The sequence below is a fragment of the Erpetoichthys calabaricus genome, chromosome 9 (genome assembly GCF_900747795.2).
Source record: "Erpetoichthys calabaricus chromosome 9, fErpCal1.3, whole genome shotgun sequence".
Lineage (NCBI taxonomy): Eukaryota > Metazoa > Chordata > Cladistia > Polypteriformes > Polypteridae > Erpetoichthys > Erpetoichthys calabaricus.
Window position 1 is genome coordinate 118,242,247 of NC_041402.2, and position 22,317 is coordinate 118,264,563.

Genomic DNA, 22,317 nt, shown 5'->3' on the forward strand with positions numbered 1-22,317 from the left:
TGAGAAGCAACAAATTGCACCAGTTGGGGTTAAATAACTTGTTGCCAGCTGAAAGATAATCGCCCATGCAGTAATTATCCAATAGGAGGTTCGTACCTATTTGCTTAGTTAAATCCAGGTGGCGACTTTTTTTTTGTGTAATTTCACACCATCAAGCCAATCTCAACAAAATTTGTTTGTTCAGGAAAAAAATTGTGCTACAGATGAACATTTCCTTGCTTAAGCAGTGCATATTTCAGCAGCAAAAAAACAGCAAAAAAAAAAAAAAAAATCAACCAAGTTGTTTCTGAGTTTAGAGTTTATCTCTGTCAGACAAGAGAGAGATAGAGAGTCAAATAGAAATGGTGAAAACAACAGCAATTAATCAATTAATTATATTTTTAGATTCTAATAAACTGCCACATTGTGTATCCAATTAGAATATATCCATAAAGATAAAGATTAACTTCTATTTACATGTATATTTACAATTTAGATTTTTTTTATTTGGTGTGGAAGTGGTACCTCAAAAAATGATCTTGTTTTAACTCTCTGAACAAACCTTTTTTTTTTTCCTTCTAAATTGCTTAATTTGTGAGAATATCAAATAAGTCGAGCAGAGTAAAAATGATTTAAACATTTTAAAAATGTTTTAAAACCATTTCAAATTTCAAATGAGATGACACAATTTGTTAATTCATCCCCTTGTGATATAACAAATATCAAGGGAAAATTTAACAGTCATTCTGTATCATTAGTAGAAAGCAAATCTCTGTTGAAAAATATGCACATAAAAGACACACAATTGTTAGCTGTCTATTTCAATGTTCCCAAATGTGCAAGGTAGAATCATTTAAGTCTTGAAGCAGTGTATTTTAACACCTCTGTATAGATTTTCACACATCACCCTCACATTTCAAAGTCAGCATGCACAGCTATCTATAGTTGTACTTATTTTGTGTCTGCTTAACAAGGACATCAAACAATGGCTTAGAGAAATGCTAATGGTTTATGTTCTAGGATGAGGTAATGAGGGAACAGACATATTACAAAATATGAAAAAAGCGATTTTTTTTCCTTCTATCTCTTTTTTTCTACTTTTTAAATTGCTTTTGGAGTTTTTGCACTATTATGTCCTATTGGGGTTACCAAAGTTCACTTTTCATTTTTTTCCTCCTCTGAATCATACATAGGGCTACATGGGGTATTGTTGAAAGGGTGAGGGGAGGGGTCAGTTTTATGTTGGGTAAAGGTTTCTGTTTAGGAGTTCTTATTACATGTTTTTGTGATTTCACTATTTTTGTAATTAACAAGTGCATTACAATGAATAAATAAATAAACTTTAAAAAAGTACCAGGAGTTGACATTTGTTTCTTTAGTGTCATGGTGTGACGATCCAGCTTCTGGGAGCTCTCGAACCCGACACCATCGGTAATGTCACCGATGAGCTGGACAGTGATGCACAACAAAGCAAGGGGATGGTGCAAAAAGTGCAAAGTGCTTTTATTTTAAAAATCAACAAAATCAAAACAGTGTTCAAATAAATAGTGCAGTGCTTCAAAAATCTTCAAACAAATAATCCAATAAAAACAGGTGAAAGGTGGAGGTTAAAATCCAATAGAAAAAAAAATCTTTTTAAAACTGAGGTTAATACAATGGCTGGAAGCAGTCTTTTAAAACAAAGCCCGGTGCCTTCTTTTACTGGTAACTTCCCTGCTTTTCCCATCCAGGTTATGCACCAGGGGAGTCACCTTACATGCAACTGACCTTCTTCACTGTACTGGTCTGGTGGCCTCTCCAATCCCTGGCTCCGGTTCTGCTCACCCAGACCGAGACTTGTGCTCCCCAGTGACCAGGATGCTCATGCTGGGGCTTCCACTTCCCAAGTCCCCGACTCTCGCTGCCTTCGCTTCGGGGAGCCAACCTTCTCCCGGTCACTCCTGCTGTAAACAAGCACTCAGCAGGAACGACCACTACCGTCAGCCCTTGGGTGCCGGCCAAATACCCCCCCTCGGGCTCGCCTCTCCCAGCTGCCTGCAATCAGCACGAGCCTGCGCTCATAAGCTTGTTCGTTCTCCCTCACCGGCTTTCTCCATCCTGCTTCATGCTGTCTTCTTCAACCTTAACCTCCCTTCACGTTCTTTTTTTCTTTCTATTCCTCTCATCCGCCTCATGCTTCTATTATATGATCCGGGGACGTGGATCAAGTGTGGCAATCAGCAGCTTCCGGCAACAATTATGATGCGGACGACTCCTCACCTGTGCACTTAAGTGAGGACCGTTCGCATCACAAATCACCCGGGAACTGCTCCGGCCACACTACCATGCCCCCTCTCTAAGTCGCGAGTACGGCGACTATTTATTTAAAAAGTGGCCTTTTTGACTTGAGCTGTGGACCCGCTACACCACACATGGGCTCACTACCTAAAGCAAAGCTGTCCTGTTGAAAGCACTTCTATGGCACAGTCGTAATTTGCAAATTAGTACACAGTGAACAAATATGTGCATTATTTTATACACCCCAAAAAAATGCTAAGATCTGGCTGGAAGTTAATGAGGAACCTGAAAAGTATATGTGGCAGCCTACAAATACAGAAAACTGCAATACACCAGATATCTAAAAGATCTATTTGGAAAGAGAAAGGGAAGTGGACACAAAAAATAAAAATGTGTTGTTATGTTAGTTAAAAACCACTTCATTCACAAGGAAAGGTCAACAGCGCAGCTTTGGATAACCATATACAAAAATTTGCTTTCTGCATTAAACATGGATATGGATACACAAAACTTATTTAGAACAACTAGATTGTAATTGATCATTAAGGGCAATACAGGATTGTAGTTACAATATTTTAAACATGAGAGCTTATGTTCAAGTTTGCAACAAGTTCGCTAAACTAGTACTAGTCCAGAAACACACAACCATTCGGTGTCTTGACATTGACAATAAACCACAAGTCAAGTTGACAAGCATTTTAATTTCACTGACCCTGAGAGTGCACTTAACATATTCTAATAATTATAATTTAATTCCGTACTTGCGGCGAAAATGAAAATATCCTTATGTGGACTACAGGTCAGACAGAAAGATTATGTGTTATCTTGAGACTTAGCCGAACAAAGGCGACTATCAGAGGCAGGAAGGAAAAACCTGATAGGAGTTGCATTTCTGCTGCTGGCAACACAAAATGAAACAACTAAAATAACTAATATCTGGCCAATATTTATTTTTTTTTTATGTTTGATCACACACAGTTTCAGTAAAAAAAAATATATAATTTATAAATAATATACTGCAGGAGAGTGTTTCTAAGACCATCTAGTTTAGGAATATCAAGCATGCACACACATATGACTGAAAATTTAATTGTGAATGTCAAATTAATTTTTTACTTCATTGCATAATAGCTTAAATGTTAAGGTATAGCCATATTTCAACTATGTGGAACAAAGCCTTGCTCCATATAAAACAAGATGTACCTGATTCAAAACAAAAACATATTCAGAAAAAATACCAAAATTATGTGATATAACAAATAAAAATGTATAGTTTATTTCTACAAGATGATCTATTGTCATAATGAAAATATTATCCCACATTGTTCTAAAACATGTAAGATATTCAAACCATTCACTCTTCACTTCTATCCATTTCTTATGTATTAACCCTTACAATGTCTTCAATGCTGACTCAATGCAGTGCTCTAGGGTTCTTTTTTGACATGATTCTGGCACCCCTTTTTTAGCTGTGCTAGACATCAGATATTTCACCATTACTCTATTATATACAGCTTGAGCATCCTAAGATTGCTGGTACTACAGATGAAGTTTTAGAAAAGATTAAATTAGATTGATTAGGTGTTTTTATATGTTTTGAACAAACAAACTACTATAAATGTTAAATCCATTAAAATCAATGGTACTTCAAAACATATCCAAAAGTCACAGCAGGGTAAACATTAAAAAAATGGGGTGCTTACAATTTTTTTATTGTTTGTTAATTTGGAGAAATATATGAAAAGTTACAAACTTTCATTCTGAAACAGACTAAATGTCAAAACCAGGTAAAAGACATTGTAAGGGTCAAGATATGCATTTATTTTATACTATTTGAATAGAAGCATAACAAAACCTTTTGATTTTCTTTCAGTTTTCCACTGCCAACTTCTTCAGTGTGTAATTTGTACCAATTATATGACCACTGCTCCCTATGAAAACTACTGCCTTCTTTATCTATGATCTTCATTAGAACTTGGGTCTGATGTGGTCACGCACAGTTATTTAGAAGAGTGCTTAAAATTATCACTACAGTTTATAAACACATCATGTTCAAGCACTTTATTGTCATTGTGTGACACAACAAAATTACTTACCATATTAGTATTCTATAAGCTTTTCTGTTCCTAAATGAACGGTCATGATGACTGTGCTGTATGTTTACTATCACGTGGTACTCCTGTTTGTATTCTGGCATTCTTTATGTAGATTGCCTAACAAAATGTCCCTCACTTGTGCTACATGTTGGCATAATATAATCGTGGTGAAAACGCAGTGACAATATTATAATTTGGCACATGCTGCAATTCACTTCACGTGACAGCTCCACTTACTGAGGAGTAACAAGATTTTAGCAATTACAGTCCTTAAATGTGAAATGCCTTTAAGGATTTCCATCTAAAATTCAATGCAGGTTATTTTGAGATGCAAGTCTGACTCTGCCTTTAGGCAAAAACTAGACCACCCCCTTGCCCCCAAAGCAAATGCCTTCCCTCAAATCTGACCTCCTTTCATAAATTCCCTTTAATTAATGTAAAGCAAACTAAAGTGTTCTGACCCCCTCCTTATTTTAGCAAGTTAGGAGACTGTCATTCAGTTAGAAATGTCTATCCTTTTTTGGACATGACTTTTATTAATGCAATTCAATTAAAATATACAAGTATGCCGTTCTCATGAGTGTGTTTTTACTGTAGAAAATGTATGTATTCTTTTTTGCCTCTATAAGAGCAACCAGAGAGAGGATTAAAGAAAGTCCATGCATATTCATTATTAGATTTTCTGTAGAGTGTTAGTGGGCCAGCTCTAATCATACCCCAGTAATAAGTCGGTGATTCACATCAAGACTTAACTTGACCTGTCAAGATTTATTGCATTAGACAATACTTCACTTTCTAGGTTATTTGTGTAAATTTGCTTAAACTGCAAAAACATTATCTTTGACCTACAGGGTGGTTTGAATATAGAGTACAATTCTATCAAAAATGTAAAAATGTGCTTTCAAAAGTAGGGGACTCTACTTTCTAGCATCATTTGTCCTTAATACCTTTTCATCACATTATATAAATAAGGAAAATTAAAAACACCATTCCTATGAACAAGGTCTAAATAATTTATTGCAGTTTGTTATCTTACCTCTATGTCTTGCAGACTAAATTCATTTTGATCCTTGAAATTGGCAGCTCCAGCACTCAGCTCCATTAGCATCTTGGCTATTTCTGGCTTTATTGCTGCCGTGAGTCGACTTGCTGCCTCCATGACATGTTCCTGCACGTCTTTCAGTTGCATAGCTGCTTTGGAATAGTGCGAGTTCTTGAAAACCCCACTGAAGAGGTCTGTAAGAAAAGTGCTAGCACGGCAAAACACATTGAGTGCATCCAGATACTTAGATATTCCCTGCTGGATGTCTGCAATTGGGGTGGTGTGAGGGACTTGCTGATTGCTGCAACTACCACTAGTAGCTGTAGGAGCCATGGATGATGCTGGAGAGGTTGTGGCGGTGGATGTTAAGGGTGCGTTTAGGGTTCTGCCCAACTCTGGCATCTGATACTGCTGGTGCTGCTGCACTTTTTGCTTGGACCCGCCAAGCAAAAAGCGCCGCTTGTAGTCCATTTTACTTTCTTGTGCGCTACAACAATACATAAGTGTTCAGATGTCTCCTGTGCTCCCAATTTGAAGATAGCAGTCTTGCGTTGAGCTCTTTTTCAAACACTCCGTTAAGTGAAAAGATAACTGAAGACTATGTGTGAAAAGTCCCTCAGAGGCATTTCCAGTGGCAGCAGTCTCTGCACTGTGTATCAGCAACAGATTTGCTGACGTAGTGTTATTTCTAGTTTCTGTGCAGCCCTGCTGCAAAGCTCACAATCTAATAATTTAAGTAAGAAGAATAACTAACTCAAAAAAGTACTTTCCTGTTTTAGTTATAATTATATAAAGAAATTTACTTCAAGCAGATTAATTCGGTTGTGAAATATAATTACTGCTTGATAACCAGCATTCACAAAGAAGAATTCCTTATTTTCTGTGTGCTTTATAAATTTTTTTCTTTGCTAGTTATACTCATTTATTCCATTCATAACTGCTTATGGACAATTCCAATGCCTTTACAAAATAAGTTGACTTTTATTCCTGATATTTTATCACTCTTTTTAAATTTCAAATGATTCTAAAAAGTAGAAGTATCTAAAAACTGAAGGCAAAATCAATTCCAGAACTACACTGATCAACAGCGACAATATGAAATTAAAAAATAAAAAATAAAGACTGAATAAAGAAATAACAAAAAGAATATTCTGGTACAGAGGCTCTCCTTTTGAAAAAGTCACCAAGCCCTCTTTGTATGTTAGGAATTTTGGAGAGATTTGTTGCTGAAGGATTTTAACAGAGCCAGTCTGTTAAAGCTTCTTTATAGTACAGTGAAAGCTCTCTAGAACTTCATCTCAGCTCTGAAAGAACGCTCCAAGTTATTAAAAACTGGTGGGACTTTGTTTTCACAGGCCTTCCACTTTTTTCCCTTCTTCTTTCTGAGGTAGTTATTAATGTTACAACGGAAACAAGTGCTGCTTCCAGATTGAGTTTCTCCGTAATTGTAGTCTGAAGCAAGAAAGCACTAATGTATTTGTAAGGCCTCTTAGGTCATTTCCTTAGAAAAGGAGAAAAAAAAGACAATGAAGAAAATAGGTTACAAAGGTCATGCAACAATGAGTAACTTTCCTTCATATTGTAACTTCTCATCCTGTTTCTTTTAGGCAGAGATAGTCTACTTTAGAAAACAGATAAAGCTACCCCTAAACACAGGAAGAGATTAAGAAATATAAATAATCATTTATATATTAATGAGAAAAAGCACAAGCAGAGATGGTATGTAATACTGAAAGATGCAAGAAAAATCCATGAAATCGTTACAGTAAACTGGTAAAAAGATTAAAACAAAAGATCACACAGAATAAACTGTCCCTGCTTACCATTCACAATTTACTACATACACTTCTGGAGAGTTAATACTAGAAAAATGGGCATTTATTCATTCTTTCATGAAGTTAAAATTCTGCCCATTTACTTTTTCAGTATTTATTGTATATAATGTAATAGGGAAAAAAAAATCATAAATCATTTTATGGTAAATGGGTAAATGAAAGCACAAAGCAATGGCTTGCTGGAGTGGATCATTTATCATTTAGTATGGCATTATGCTATGTGGGTATGTTAAAAAAATAAAAAAAGCATTCTTCTTAATTACTCTCTTTATTTTGTTAAGGCAGATTTGAACTACCACAATGCAATTAGGATTCAGGAAGGACCACACCTTAAGTCAAAGTCTACTACTTACTGTATACATAGTGTGAATTATACTGTATTAATTTTGAAATAGTCTTTTTATGCCAAGTAAACCATTTTCAGATATTCACAAATGAGGGGTCAGGTGTAGCACTGGCAAATAAATAAAAATGATGAACATGCCTGACTTTCAGCATGGACAGCTCATGCTATAAAAATGTAAAGTATGAGGCACCATCTGGGCACAACAGAATTCCGTAAGAACAATAGCCTAAACTAAGGACTAAATCAGATTTGGCAGTACACTTCTCTTGATGTCATTGGAATATATGTGCCTTCACAAATGAGGTGTCAAGCACTACATTTAAACCGTTCTCCATTAAGTAAAACTTCCAATTGAATCTTATCTGTGCACACACATTATGCAGTGATACATATCATCTAATACATAATATTGTACATCATCATTTTGAGTTAAAAATTACAAGGCAGAATCACATTAAAATTAAAACAGAAAAAAATCTTTTTTTACTATCTTACCAAAGTGGTAAGTGGTAGACCTCAGGTACCTAGTGTATTGGGGGTTTGAATCCTCTCCTCAGCGGTCTGTGTGGAATTTGCATGTTCCCCCCCCAGATCCTCTGGTTTAATTCCTGTACCCCAGAACATATACTTGTTAAATTACATATTCTTCCCAAGTTGGCCCTGTCTGAATGTGAATGCAAGTATGGCGAGTCCATAAACGAACCTGCAATGGACAGATGGACTGCAGCCCAATCCAGGACTGTTTCCTGCTTTGTACTCACTGCCACCATTATAGGCTCTAGATCTCATGACCCTTAATTAAATTAATCAGGTTGGTGATCATGCTAAGGTCTCAATATAAATTATGTGAATTCCCATGGCAGGTAAAAATTTATATGTTAATCCTAGTCATGACTGAGTCCTTCAGTGCAATGATTTCCTTCATGCTAAGGGTGGGGTGAGAAGTGATTTCTAAGTCCTAGAGTTAACAGAGTTGCATCCAGATCCATACAAGTATTTGTCCAAATGAATTCTACACTCTTCTATACCAGTGAGTAATTCATTACCTTTGGAGTTTTTTTTTTTTTCTGTCCACCCTGGCCATTGGACCTTACTCCTTTTCTATGTTAACTAATGTTGTCTTATTTTAATTTCTTATTTTGTCTTTTTTCTTTTCTTCATTATGTAAAGCACTTTGAGCTACTTTTTGTATGAAAATGTGCTATATAAATAAATGTTGTTGTTGTTGTGAGTAAAATAAATACTGTGCAACCGGTCAAAAATCAATTATTCACTGTTCTGAAAGCTTGGCTACCCCACTTCATCCTGATGTACTGACTTTGTTACTGGGCAGATGAAAAGCTCTTGATTTTAGAGAGTAAACAATCATAACTGTAACTCTAAGCAGCATGCATTACAATGTAGCTGTTCACCTATGCTTTGGCCAAACATGTTAAAATGCCCACACATTTGTCAATGGTATTCTACATCATTGATGTTTTGAAATGACGATGTGAACTTTTAAGACATGCACAGCCCAAAATCCTACCCCAAGTACAATCAGCACTATTAGATAGATAGATAGATAGATAGATAGATAGATAGATAGATAGATAGATAGATAGATAGATAGATAGATAGATAGATAGATAGATAGATAGATAGATAGATAGATAGATAGATAGATAGATATTTGGACAGAGACAACTTTTTTCTAATTTTGGTTCTGTACATTACCACAATGAATTTTAAATGAAACAACTCAGATGCAGTTGAAGTGCAGACTTTCAGCTTTAATTTAGTGGGATGAACAAAATGATTGCATAAAAATGTGAGGAAACTAAAGCAATTTTTTTTTAACACAATCCCTTCATTTCAGGGGCTCAAAAGTAATTGGACAATTGACTCAAAGGCTATTTCATGGGCAGGTGGGGGCAAGTCCGTCGTTATGTCATTATCAATTAAGCAGATAAAAGGCCTGAAGTTGATTTGAGGTGTGGTGCTTGCATGTGGAAGATTTTGCTGTGAACGGACAACATGCGGTCAAAGGAGCTCTCCATGCAGGTGAAAGAAGCCATCCTTAAGCTGCGAAAACAGAAAAAACCCATCCGAGAAATTGCTACAATATTACGCGTGGCAAAATCTACAGTTTGGTACATCCTGAGAAAGAAAGCAAGCACTGGTGAACTCAGAAATGCAAAAAGACCTGGACGTCCACGGAAGACAACAGTGGTGGATGATCGCAGAATCATTTCCATGGTGAAAAGAAACCCCTTCACAACAGCCAACCAAGTGAACAACACTCTCCGGTGGGTAGGCATATCGATATCCAAGTCTACCATAAAGAGAAGACTGCTTGAAAGTAAATACAGAGGGTGCACTGCAAGGTGCAAGCCACTCATAAGCCTCAAGAATAGAAAGACTAGATTGGGCTTTGCTAAACAACATCTAAAAAATCCAGCACAGTTCTGGAAAAACATTCTTTGGACAGATGAAACCAAGATCAACCTCTACCAGAATGATGGCAAGAAAAAAGTATGGAGAAGGTGTGGAACAGCTCATTATTCAAAGCATACCACATCATCTGTAAAACACGGTGGAGGCAGTGTGATGGCTTGGGTGTGCATGGCTGCCAGTGGCACTGGGACACTAGTGTTTATTGATGATGTGACACAGGACAGAAGCAGCCGAATGAATTCTGGGGTGTTCAGAGACATACTGTCTGCTCAAATCCAGCTAAATGCAGTCAAATTGATTGGGTGGCGTTTCAGGATACAGATGGACAATGACCCAAAACATACAGCCAAAGCAACCCAGGAGTTTATTAAAGCAAAGAAGTGGAAAATTCTTGAATGGCCAAGTCAGTCACCTGATCTTAACCCAATTGAGCATGCATTTCACTTGTTGGAAGACTAAACTTCAGAGAGAAAGGCCCACATACAAACAGCAACTGAAAGCTGCTGCAGTAAAGGTCTGGCAGAGCATTAAAAAGGAGGAAACCCAGCATCTGGTGATGTCCATGAGTTCAAGACTTCAGGCTGTCATTGCCAGCAAAGGGTTTTCAAACAAGTATTAGAAATGAACATTTTATTTCCAGTTATTTAATTTGTCCAATTACTTTTAAGCCCCTGAAATGAAGGGATTGTGTTAAACAAATGCTTTAGTTGCCTCACATTTTTATGCAATCGTTTTGTTCACCCCACTGAATTAAATGTATAGAACCAAAATTAGAAAAAAGTTGTCTCTGTCCAAATATTTATGGACCTTACTGAAGACAGACAGACAGATAATTGTTACATTGGGGTAAATTTCCACTCCAGGTTCAATCAGGCCCAGTCTTAGCCCCCAAACACAAATCAAAATTAGTTGCCGAGATAGCTAATCTATGAGGATGATTAGAAGTGATCATTTGTAAGCCACAGCTGTAAAAAAGAAAGTTGCTTTCTAAAGTATCGCCAGGTAGTACAGAGATATTTCTTGTTCTAGTGCTCTTTAATTATACCTTGTAAAGAGCTAAATTGCTCTTTACGAGCAATCTAACCTTCTTAAAATCTACAATGTTGTACTCTGAAGGACTATATTGTCACACAAGCAAAACTAACATCATTAAAAGTCTGAAACATACAATTAACCATCTCATCTTAAATAGACATCCATCCACACCCCCTCAAAAACTGCAAGCATTAAGTTATATCCATTTCTTTGGGGGGGGGGGGGGGGGGGGGCGGACATGACAATTAAAATTAAACGCTGTATATTTATACCTCATGCCTTTGTAACAATTTCTATATTATTAGAAAGAACACTGGTGTACAAGATTATTTCCATTAAGAAAAAACTGAAACTAAAACAATGCAAATAAATAAATAAAAATAAAATAAAATGACTTAATTTTTGAAAAATGAAAACTATCCTGAAATAAAAACAACAATGCCTAAAGTAAATCAGAATATAATAACCAAATTCATTTTTCGTTTTCATTAAACGTACTCTGAAATTATTATCAGTATAACCTGTGTGCCTCTGTGCCGCAATAGCTTTTGTGTCCTTTTCAAGTTCCGTGCATCTGCACCCAAGTTATAATGGATCGGTCAGTCAAGTTAGGTTGTGAGAAAATTTAATTGGGGATCATTTTACTTAAGATATGGATGCACAGACATTTTGTGGAAACAACTTTTTTAGTCTTGTGTTAAACTATTACAACAGTAGATTTTCAACTCATCAGATAGACTGTGAATATAATATTACAGATAAGAGAGATCTAGACACAAATAAACAGTGATGGTGTGATTTGGACATGATAACCAAATATTTTACCCGATTTTTGAACTTCTTTATATTTTCTAAGACAACAATCTAGCATTTGGTTGAGCCTGGACAAAATAGATAAACGTACATCAAACTTAAAATAAGCTTAAACAATTATTCATACATGGGAGTAATAAAACATTTATGCATGAATAGTTGGTTCACACCATTTAAACAAGCTTTTGGAAAATAGATATCCTTCAGTATTGCACAGGGACTACACAACCTGTATGGCTTATTATCCTTAGTTTTTTAAATTGAAAAAAGTAAACTGACTGTACTTCTACACAAATTGTAGCCAACTGGTATTGTTAAGATTTTTAACTTCCTGAACACACCATATGTGCTAGAGCTCTAGTATGGAAAGCCTGACTCCATTACTGCCCATCCGTGTAAGTCTGCCTGTTGTGTACAGTAAATTGTCAATACTTGGCCAAGAACTGTCATTACACCATTATTATGTTAGAACCTTCTTTGGATATTTACTTCTCCACTTTAAGGTGATTAATTTTTGGGAATTAAAGATCATATTTGTGGACAAATTCCCATAATTATTTTAATAATAATAGCCAGTTTGCCTTCAAATTACGATACATCTCTGCATATTAAGAGAATCATCTTGTTTAGGGGGCGGCACGGTGGCGCAGTGGTAGCGCTGCTTCCTCGCAGTTAGGAGACCTGGGTTCCCTTCCCGGGTCTTCCCTGCGTGGAGTTTGCTTGTTCTCCCCGTGTCTGCGTGAGTTTTCTCCGGGCACTCCGGTTTCCTCCCACAGTCCAAAGACATGCAGGTTAGGTGGATTGGCGATACTAAATTGGCCCTAGTGTGTGATTGGTGTGTTTGTGTGGTTCCTGCCTTGTGCCCTGTGTTGGCTGGGATTGGCTCCAACAGACCCTCATGACCCTGTGTTCGGATTTAGTGGGTTAGAAAATGGATGGATCTTGTTTAGGGTGACTACAAAGCATGTGAAAAATAGTGCCAAGCAAGGCTAAAATGTGAAAAGAACACTGATCAGTGTAAGAGAATACCATTGCAGTACAGTAAATGAAAGAACAAGGAGAACAGAAAAATCTGGAAGTTCTATATAACCCAACAAGTATGAGACAATGAAGAAATTCAACATGTTAATGTCAAATAATATATTATGTACATTACATACAATATGTACATTATATATATACACATTTCATTTTGGCTCCAAAATATGTGCAGATGAGGTACAAAGTAAGAACATCAAATCCACTATGCAGAACTGATTAAAACATCTCCCTCAGCCTATCTATCCATAAGGTCCACATCTACCTTTAGAATATACACTTTTGAGTTGGCTAAAAACAACATGATGGTCTTTTTGTATTAGTAATGAAAAAAGTTTAATATCTTCCACGCACAGATTCATCAGATCTTTAAATTTATCATAATGAAAAGTACACTTGTGCTAGCCTTTGTCTCTCACTAGCCAATATACAGTATACATACATACATATATTCTCACATTCTGTTAATCATATTTAGGTCCATGTGGAGAAATGGACAAGCAACACTGGACACAACACAGAAAAGAATACTGGACAGGACACCAGCGCACACCTCGCTTGCACCAATGTCAATTTAGGGTCACCAGTTAACATAATCTGAACATCTTTGGGACGGAAAAAGAATGCTAAAGTAGCCATATAAAACACACATATACAGGGAGAGTGTGTGGGATTTGAAAACAGAATACTGGAGCCAGAAGCACTAACCACTGAACAACCATACCACCATCATCATCAGTCTTTATCTAATAAAGAAACCTTGTGACATTTAGCTGTGGGAGTCAAAGACAGTGCTGAACAAAAGCATATTAAACTTTAAGACAAGTATTCTAGTGTAGTCTGCATTGACTGTCCATACTCGGAGAACACTAAAGCACTAGCATTGTTGACAACTACAATGTACCCTGGTACCCAATCTAAGGATCAGTCCTGTTTTGTGTTTGATAGGAAAAGCTCTATCTCTTGTATTCCTGAACTAGGTCACATTTTGAGATATTAGGGGAATAGCTAGCATTTAAAATCGTAATTTTTAATAGTGACACGAGTAAATCATATCATATCACGACTGACTTTATAATTTTAATGTGAACCACAAATAAAACCCTTCATAATGACAGAAGGATTGGTCTAAATCTACAATCTTAAGTCAATATTTTCATTCTGTGCATTTTTGTTTGTCTCCTGCCATGCAAGTGAGAAAAGCTTTAACACTTTATGACTTTTATATTTGAATGACCAGGTTCAGAAAAATTAGTTAATATATAATTTACAAACAATCTCTAGTCTGGATGAATGAAAACCAAATACCTGTAATATGAAAATATACCATCACACCTGCAATGAAAACCTAAAAAAAAAAATTAAAAATTTAGATATATGAATGTCATTTGTGGTATACAGCAACCTAACTCTGTATCTGTCTCTATTATTGTTAATACCTTATTGTATTGATTATTTTCAGTTGTATTTGTCTATGTTCTGTATTATAAATAAAAGTTTTTATCCATCAATTCCTCATTTTCACCTTTTATTTTATCAACAGTGCTTTGAGCTGCAGGCTATACCAATCTTCCTTATCTCTCTTTCTGAGATATATAAACATTCCCAAAGGACAGTGTCAGAGTAAATTTGCCAGAACAGAGCAGGTGGTACTTGGAAAATGGTGCAAAAACTCTCAACCAACACATACTTTTATAAATGAATAGTCAAGCAGTGGTTGTTGAGATGATTCAATGACCTAATTTACACAAAAATTATTAATGAATTAGGTGTATTTGTATTTTAAATCTTGCACTCATCATTTGAAAACCTTTGTTATTCTAAAAGATATGCATAGTTAGTATGTAGCAGGCACACTGGAAGATAATTAGTAGAATGCATATTTATCTTGCACAGAAGCTGGAAATGGAAAAAACAATATGATGCAAGACAGAATTATATTTTCCATTATTTATTTTATCCCATAGCTATCAGAAGCCAGTTCCAATTCATGTGAGAATCAAAGCATCGCAACAAAATTATACTCTTTGATAACCATTCTGTGTCTTGTGAGGGGATCTGCCTTTAGACGGAAGTACTGGAGTGCAATGATTAACCAATGAATCAAAAAAGTGTAGCAGAAAAGTCTATGCTAGGCAATTAAGATGCAGCTCGGCCCAGCTGTCAAAATACCACTGTATATAAATCTCTTCTGTATAATGATTTCACTTTCCACACAACAAAAATTTTATTAAGACTCCTGATGTTTATACAGAAGGAAATGGAGAGAAAAATTAACACATTTAAAGTAAGTTTTAAAAATATGTCTTGCAATCATGATGTCTTTTACTTCTGGACATTTTATCATGTTAAAATTTCAGTCTCCAATCAATCTATTATCCAGCCAGCTTCATCCAGTTGTGGGTCATATGCCAGGGCCTATCCTGGCAGCACTGGGAACCAGCCCTGGATGGAAGCTCATACAGAGCCAATTTAGACGGTGATTATTTTATTACAAACACAAGAATAAAAAAATCTGAATGTATACTAAATCAGTATAAGCATTATATTGTTGATTGTACAGAACACGTATCTAGCACAATATACAGTAACTGGCTGCTAAACTTCCTGCTACTATATCAAAAAGGATAATACTACGCAGGCTTACAAATAAATAAAATAAAATAAATAAATAAATAATAATAAAAAAAAAATGGCAAGAAACAAGCCAGAATTCTCATAGTCATGAAGAGTCACATGATAATGCTGCTTGCAAAATAGTGCACTGTTTTTATAGTGTATTTTGTTTCTCATTTACAAGATGCCATATGTAAAAATATACATATATATTATTTAAATTTTTCCTATGCATAACAATCAAAGTTAAGTGGCAAAAGTTAAGTGCAAATTAGGCCTGTGCTAGCAGACAATATGCCCCTTATTCATAGGAATTTTTTGATGAAATGACAGAAAAAATGTGAACAATTAATGACACCACTCAGCTTTGGTAAAATATAATCAAACAATAGCAATTAAATCACACTATTTGCTTAAATGAGAGAAAAAGTTTTTTTAAACAGCTGCATATTATGTAGGCTCCCATTAGTAGGAAAGTGATTTTGATTGTTTAATTAAAAATGCTCTGTTTAAATAAAACAAATTCACAGCATTTAAATAAAACTGCATTTATACCATTTGTTTACATGAAAAAATGACTGTAATATGCTACTGTAACTGCCGGCTTGTTTTTCTAATCATTTGAATAAAATAAACAGCCTACCAGCACACACATAGCGTAAGCAGCAAATATCTAACTTAAATTATATATCAAATATCCAGCTTAAATGACAAATGTCTCCCATGTCAAACATCCAGTTTATTTGACAAAAGTCTCACTTACATGTTTAACATCCAGCATAGACAGCAAATGTCTCACTTATATGTGAAATATCCAGTTTATACTGCAAATGTCTAGCATATATGTCAGACATCCAACATAATACCTTATTAAAATGGCATCCTACAGAATAGAAGGGAAGCGTAGTATCTGTGTAAATGTAGAATGAAGACATGAACTGTAAAAAATAAAAAAAGAACAGATGTAGAGTCAGATAAATGGATAGCAGTGAACAGGAATATGGAACTGGTTTAATTTAATTAAACTGTTTAATTAGAAGCACTGGACTGTGTGTAGATATTGCTTCAAATGGATTTGTTTCCATTGTTACAGTTGGAGACTACCACACTGTATGGGGTCTATTCTTGCCTAGCGCCCTTAATGCTTTGTGGGATAAGTTTCAGCTGCACTATGACCATGCTGAGGATAAAGCAGGTTTGGAAGATGGAAGGACAGATTGATTTTAAATTGTTGTTCACAGTGCATCAAGGGTGTTACTGGTGTCTTGGTGAGAAAGTCTCTGAGTGATTATTCAATAGTGGGTCATTACAAACACGAGTTTTGCCTTTTTCATCATTATCTCATTATTACTCTTTCCCAACAAAATTTCTTTGGACCATAAGAGATCCAAGTCAAGTTGTGAACCAATTCAAGAACATTAATGCATAGAGAAACCGATCAATGGGTAAAATATTTCCTTTGCTGAACTTTCTCAATCTTTACATTTTTTCTTCTATTTTGAAGCATTTCTGACAAAATCTCATACATTAATAATAATAGACTCGGCTTGAAAAATCAAACTTACTTTGACATTTCCAACTACCAATATACAGTATAGACCTAGACGGTAATATTAAAAAAAAAAAAAAAAACATTTTACTGTTTCAACTTTCCCACTGACTTGTCTAATAACTTAAAGGCACATGCAACAGAACTGAGATGAATGAATAAATATCTGCCTAACACACACAAAGTATACAATACAAAAGGCCTAGAGCTATAAATTAAGGGGGAGATGAGGAGCGGAAATGATACTCATGATGATGAATGTCTGCCGCAGGCCATACCAAATACAAAGCAAATTAACTGAAATCCTTTGTTCCAAAGCTTTCACTCCCAGAAGCAGGATACCATTTAGGACAATGGAGCCTTTAACCCATGACATACAAGAACTAGCTGTAGAGTTAAGTTTCATCCAACCATTTTCTGGATATTCTCATTTCATAAAATGCCGTGGGGAGCCAAGAGTGGTGACATAGAACTCAAAAGGGCGGGGGACCAAACAGTGGTTTAAAATTAAACCAAGAAAAAAAAAAAAATATATTACATACATAACAGTAGACATTTAGGTAATAGCCATAGAAGAAATCATGGATGAGAGACCATCAATGAGGTTCATAAGAATACTCCATTTAGAGCACATCCTCAGACTTCTGGAGTGTTTTAAAGAATAGTTTACAGCCAGACCACCTTTTGGGAAAGGAGGTTACCTTCACCCCCCTCAAGGTACATTCCTGGAATCTACACAAGGTAAACGGTTTGGTGAGCAAAAGATGACAACTTGCTCTGCCAAGGTTTTATTTTTAAGCCCACAAATGCCTCATTTTTTCCAGTGATATTTAGTTTCCATGAACGCATCCAGCTATCATCTACCTTGGAGCACTAACACAAAAAACAGACTGGAAAGGATTGGATTTCATGACATAGAGAAACACTATCACATTGATTTTCACAGATGCAACTGTCACTAATAGTTTTCTCATGTATTCAATATGAATACACAGGTGGCTTTTGGCCATAGCTGTCATGAGGGGAGAAATGTAAAATTTCAACTTACTAATTGTGTTAAAACAGGGCACCAGGACAACAAAGGCATGTGCACTGAATACAATGACTCTGTTCAGAGTTATCAATTTCATCTTGAGATGTGTGAGGAAAATCCATGCAGCCATTGGGAGAACATGCAATCTTCAAGTAAAAACATGGTGACCTCTGAGATTTGAACAAAGGGTCATGTGGCTGTATGGAGGAAGTGCTAACTACTATGCCAACATGATGCTGCTTAGCATAAATTATGTATATTGGATTCATTTAATATCTGCTGATTTGAAACAGTAAATTAATCAGTAACTGATGCCCCACAGAATGTTTCTCAGTTTAAAGACTGATGACTTTGAAAATTTGACAATACTTTTCAACAGAAGTTTTTGAAATTTAAAAAATGTGTACAATGGGCTCTATTCACTATATCTCATCGAGAATTGAACTTTCCTGACAAATTTGAAAAACTTGTTTTTCTTCCCGCCACAGTTCTAGTAGAACACAATCAGACAACTATGTTGACAACAGTAAGCGATTTTTGCATTATATGTGAATACACCTAAAAACATTACACAGTGACGACATAGAAATAAGTAATATCCTTTTCTAGTTTATTTCTATTTTAATTGGGGAATATTTATCACTTTCAGTTCACCCATCTACATCATTGAGTTACAGTAGGCTGCTGTGGGAAAATGACAGTGTCCAATTAATTCTTTGCAGAACACACTTATGCACAAATATAGACTGGAACTTCTAACTGCTGTATCAATTTAGAGTTATTAATTAGTCTTTTTACACTTATTACACTTTTACCTGCAGACATTTAAGATTTACTATCAATGTTAATTCAAAACCAATAGGATATGAAAAAAAATGGATCTTTCAAACTATTTTACAGCTGGATATGAATCCTTTCAGGTGGCAGTGGCAGAGGCCATCATTAGGGAAAAGAAAAACTACTTTTGACATGTCTCAATTTCTACCTTAATCACAGAGGCATTGCATTCATCAAAAATGTTCAGCAAAAACTTTCAGCCCTTATTTCAACATACATAAAATACTCAAAATTCACCTAGTCTTACTTTGAAGCACTGGTGCCGGGGCAATTGTTATTAAATATTTAACTGTCCAAGATTAATTTTTATATTTTATCTGTCATGACTTACGTACCGCTGGATATAGGCTATTACATCACACTAACTTGTTCTGTCATAAGCCAGAAAAGTTTGAAGCTTGTCTGTTGCTATATTTCTTTAGATGGGCACTTTCCCAGCCTTTAGCCTACAACCCAGCACTGAAATCAAAAGTTCTTTACATTGTCATTCCGCTTTCTCCAGAACCTTGAAACCAGAACCTCACTTTACTTGTTTCTTCCGAAAAATAATTTACCAAATCAAACTGAATTCCTTTAGTCCTCGTTATATTTCCAATATTTTTTATCAAATCCACAGATATTTTTTGTACTTCTATATTATTTCTAATTTAAGTCTAAACCTTGGATACTCATGCAATGTAATAAATTTAAAATAGAGGTCCTGCGAAGATGATCTGTCTAATATTACCATTTGTATCTAGATCTACTGAGTTGTAGTACACTATGCTATCCGTTAATGCCTAGTCTTGTAGTGTTTGTTTCCCATATAAGAACACAAATCAATGGTTAGATACTAGGTATGGAATACTGAGGAAATCTTAGCTTGTTGTAAAGCAGTCTGGTATATTTAGAATTTGCCGTGATAAACATATGCTTTGCTGACTGTACATTCAAGCCTGAGCATAATTATTGTGTGAACAAGTGATCTGCTAAACTTGCCCATTTCCAGTACTCAAGCTTACAATTTTGTATCAATGGGAATGATGAGTGTGTTTCTATTCATAAGCAACATTTATGCACTTCCTGGATACCTCATTGTTTCTGTGTTCAAAAAAGCAAAAGGAAGTGGTGCTTAAAATGGCAGATTTATTTGTTAGACCCCTTTATCAATTGCTCAACTTGACAGATTAAAGGCACTTTACATCACTGTCTGCCAAAGCACTTTCGAGCTATCTGCAAAATACCACAGCATCAAAGTTATAAACAAGGCAGACATAACAACAAGCATTTAGAATTTCCTGCACATCTCTTTGCATATTTATAAATGTATGAATTGTGGGATTCTCGAGTTATCAGTAGTACAATTTATCATGAATATCATTTGAGGATTTTTACAGGATTGACCTTGAATGAGTCAAACATTCTCCTCTAAAACTTAATTCAAATAAAATAGTAATTTGATCATTTTTATACTGACAAAAATCTTTACAATATGTACTGAACTTTCTACTTATAGTCAACTAGCTGAAATACCTGATGTTGCCTGGGAGGAAAATAAAGTGTTTTTTGTTTTTAATTGTTTGAGAAAAATATAATTAAACAAAACACAGAACTTTAAAAATAAAAATAAATTAACAAACAATGAAGACTCACTAATGTGCTTGTCTTGCGGTCTTGTATGTATGTTGTCATCTAGTTGACACTTGGAACCAGCCAACTCTATTTAATTTCAAAAGCAATAGGGGCACGGTGGTGCTCAAACATAAAGAATGCTGGCAGTCACCTCCAGTTCACTCTCTTGTGGTCGTTCCGAGTGTCAACTGAATGATATTATGCATACAAGAAAGCAAGATCACCCCCACCCTACCCAGAACGGGGTGGGTTAAGGTTGATTTCACCCTACAGTATTTTTAGTCTACCAATGAGAAACGTGTACCAAGTTTCATAAAAATCGCTCCAGCCGTTCGGAAGTGATGCTGGAACATACATACATCACTTTGCAATATATATATTGCATAGTTCTAATATATATTGCATAGTTTACTGTCAAATAAAGCAAAGAGTACGCGACACGTGTTTCGCCCTCATTTGGGCTCATCAGGCGTACACACTCTACTGCTCCCCTCTCGGGGAATCGAACCTCGGACGTTAGCGTCAGAGACGAAGCCCCTTTACACTGCGCCACGGCGTGTAGTTCGTTTATTTGACAGCCTGTAGTCTGAGTCTCGACGACCTGAATTGTGTGGGTGGAGGGGAGCAGTAGAGTGTGTACGCCTGATGAGCCCAAATGAGGGCGAGACACGTGTCGCATACTCTTTGCTTTATTTGACAGTAAACTATGCAACATTCCATGATCTGCTTCTCGCAACTGAAACAGGGCACCGAGACTCAAGACTACGAATGCAATGAATATATGTGTATATATATATATATATATATATATATATATATATATATATATATATATATATATATATATATATATATATATATATATAGATAATGATGTTAGCTCTTATTATTGTTAGTGTCTCCACTAATCGTGGAGAAATGAAACAGTTGCGGTACAACTACCCGAGTTAACAACCCTTCGGAAGTGAGTCATGATTGAACCCTGTCACATCTCTTGCCACTACAGGCACAATTTAGAATTAACTAAATAAATGCATAAATAACTTACATTTTAGCTTTCCTCCCACAGTCCAAAGACATGCAGGTTAGATGAATTGGCGATCCTATAACAGCCTTAGTTTATGGCTGGGGTGTTTGCTCACCTTGTGATGGACTGACACCCTGTCCAGGGATTGTTCCTGCCTTGCACCCTATGATAGCTGGGTTAGGATCCACCACACCCCCACAACCCTGTCAGGACTAAGCAAGTTTGAAAATGACTGACTGACTTACTTTTTACTGACCAGTATAAAATCTACTATGTTATACTATCGCACAAGGTATGGCCATCCAGTGGTATTAGTTCAGATGAAGTAAACAGTTAACTTCTTACTTGGCTATAAGTAATTGTGTATGTACAGTTTTAATGGCTTTACTGTTCCGAGTACTCATTTGTGGCTCATTTATTTTCTGAACAGTCTTTTCCTGTTGCATGGTGACAACTATAAGCATCTGGTACATGGCCTGAAACAACCTGGGGTACATTCAAATATACATCAATCATCATTCTTTTATGTCAAATGTACAGCTGTCAAATAATCTACTATGCAAGCAACATAATATATGAGAGGAAACCAGAGAACTGAGAGAATAAACAAGAAATTACAGAGAAAATGCAAACTCTTCGCAGGTATCACAGGCTAGAAATCAAACTCAAATCCCTGCAGCCTAATAAAAACCTTTGATTTAGTGCCAGGATATCTGCAGGCTCTATAATGATTCTTTGTTGTTTACT

At 35.8% G+C, this 22,317-nt stretch overlaps 1 protein-coding gene across 1 annotated transcript in view; it reads right to left on the minus strand.

Annotated features, from left to right (window-relative positions):
* Window positions 1-22,317, minus strand: part of LOC114658065 (granule associated Rac and RHOG effector protein 1-like) — a 214,812-nt gene that overhangs the window by 100,301 nt on the left and 92,194 nt on the right. The window contains exon 2 of the mRNA XM_028810093.2: window positions 5,389-6,895. Coding sequence (XP_028665926.2) covers window positions 5,389-5,895 — 507 coding nt within the window. The 5' untranslated portion in view covers window positions 5,896-6,895. The remainder of the gene's footprint in view (window positions 1-5,388; window positions 6,896-22,317) is intronic.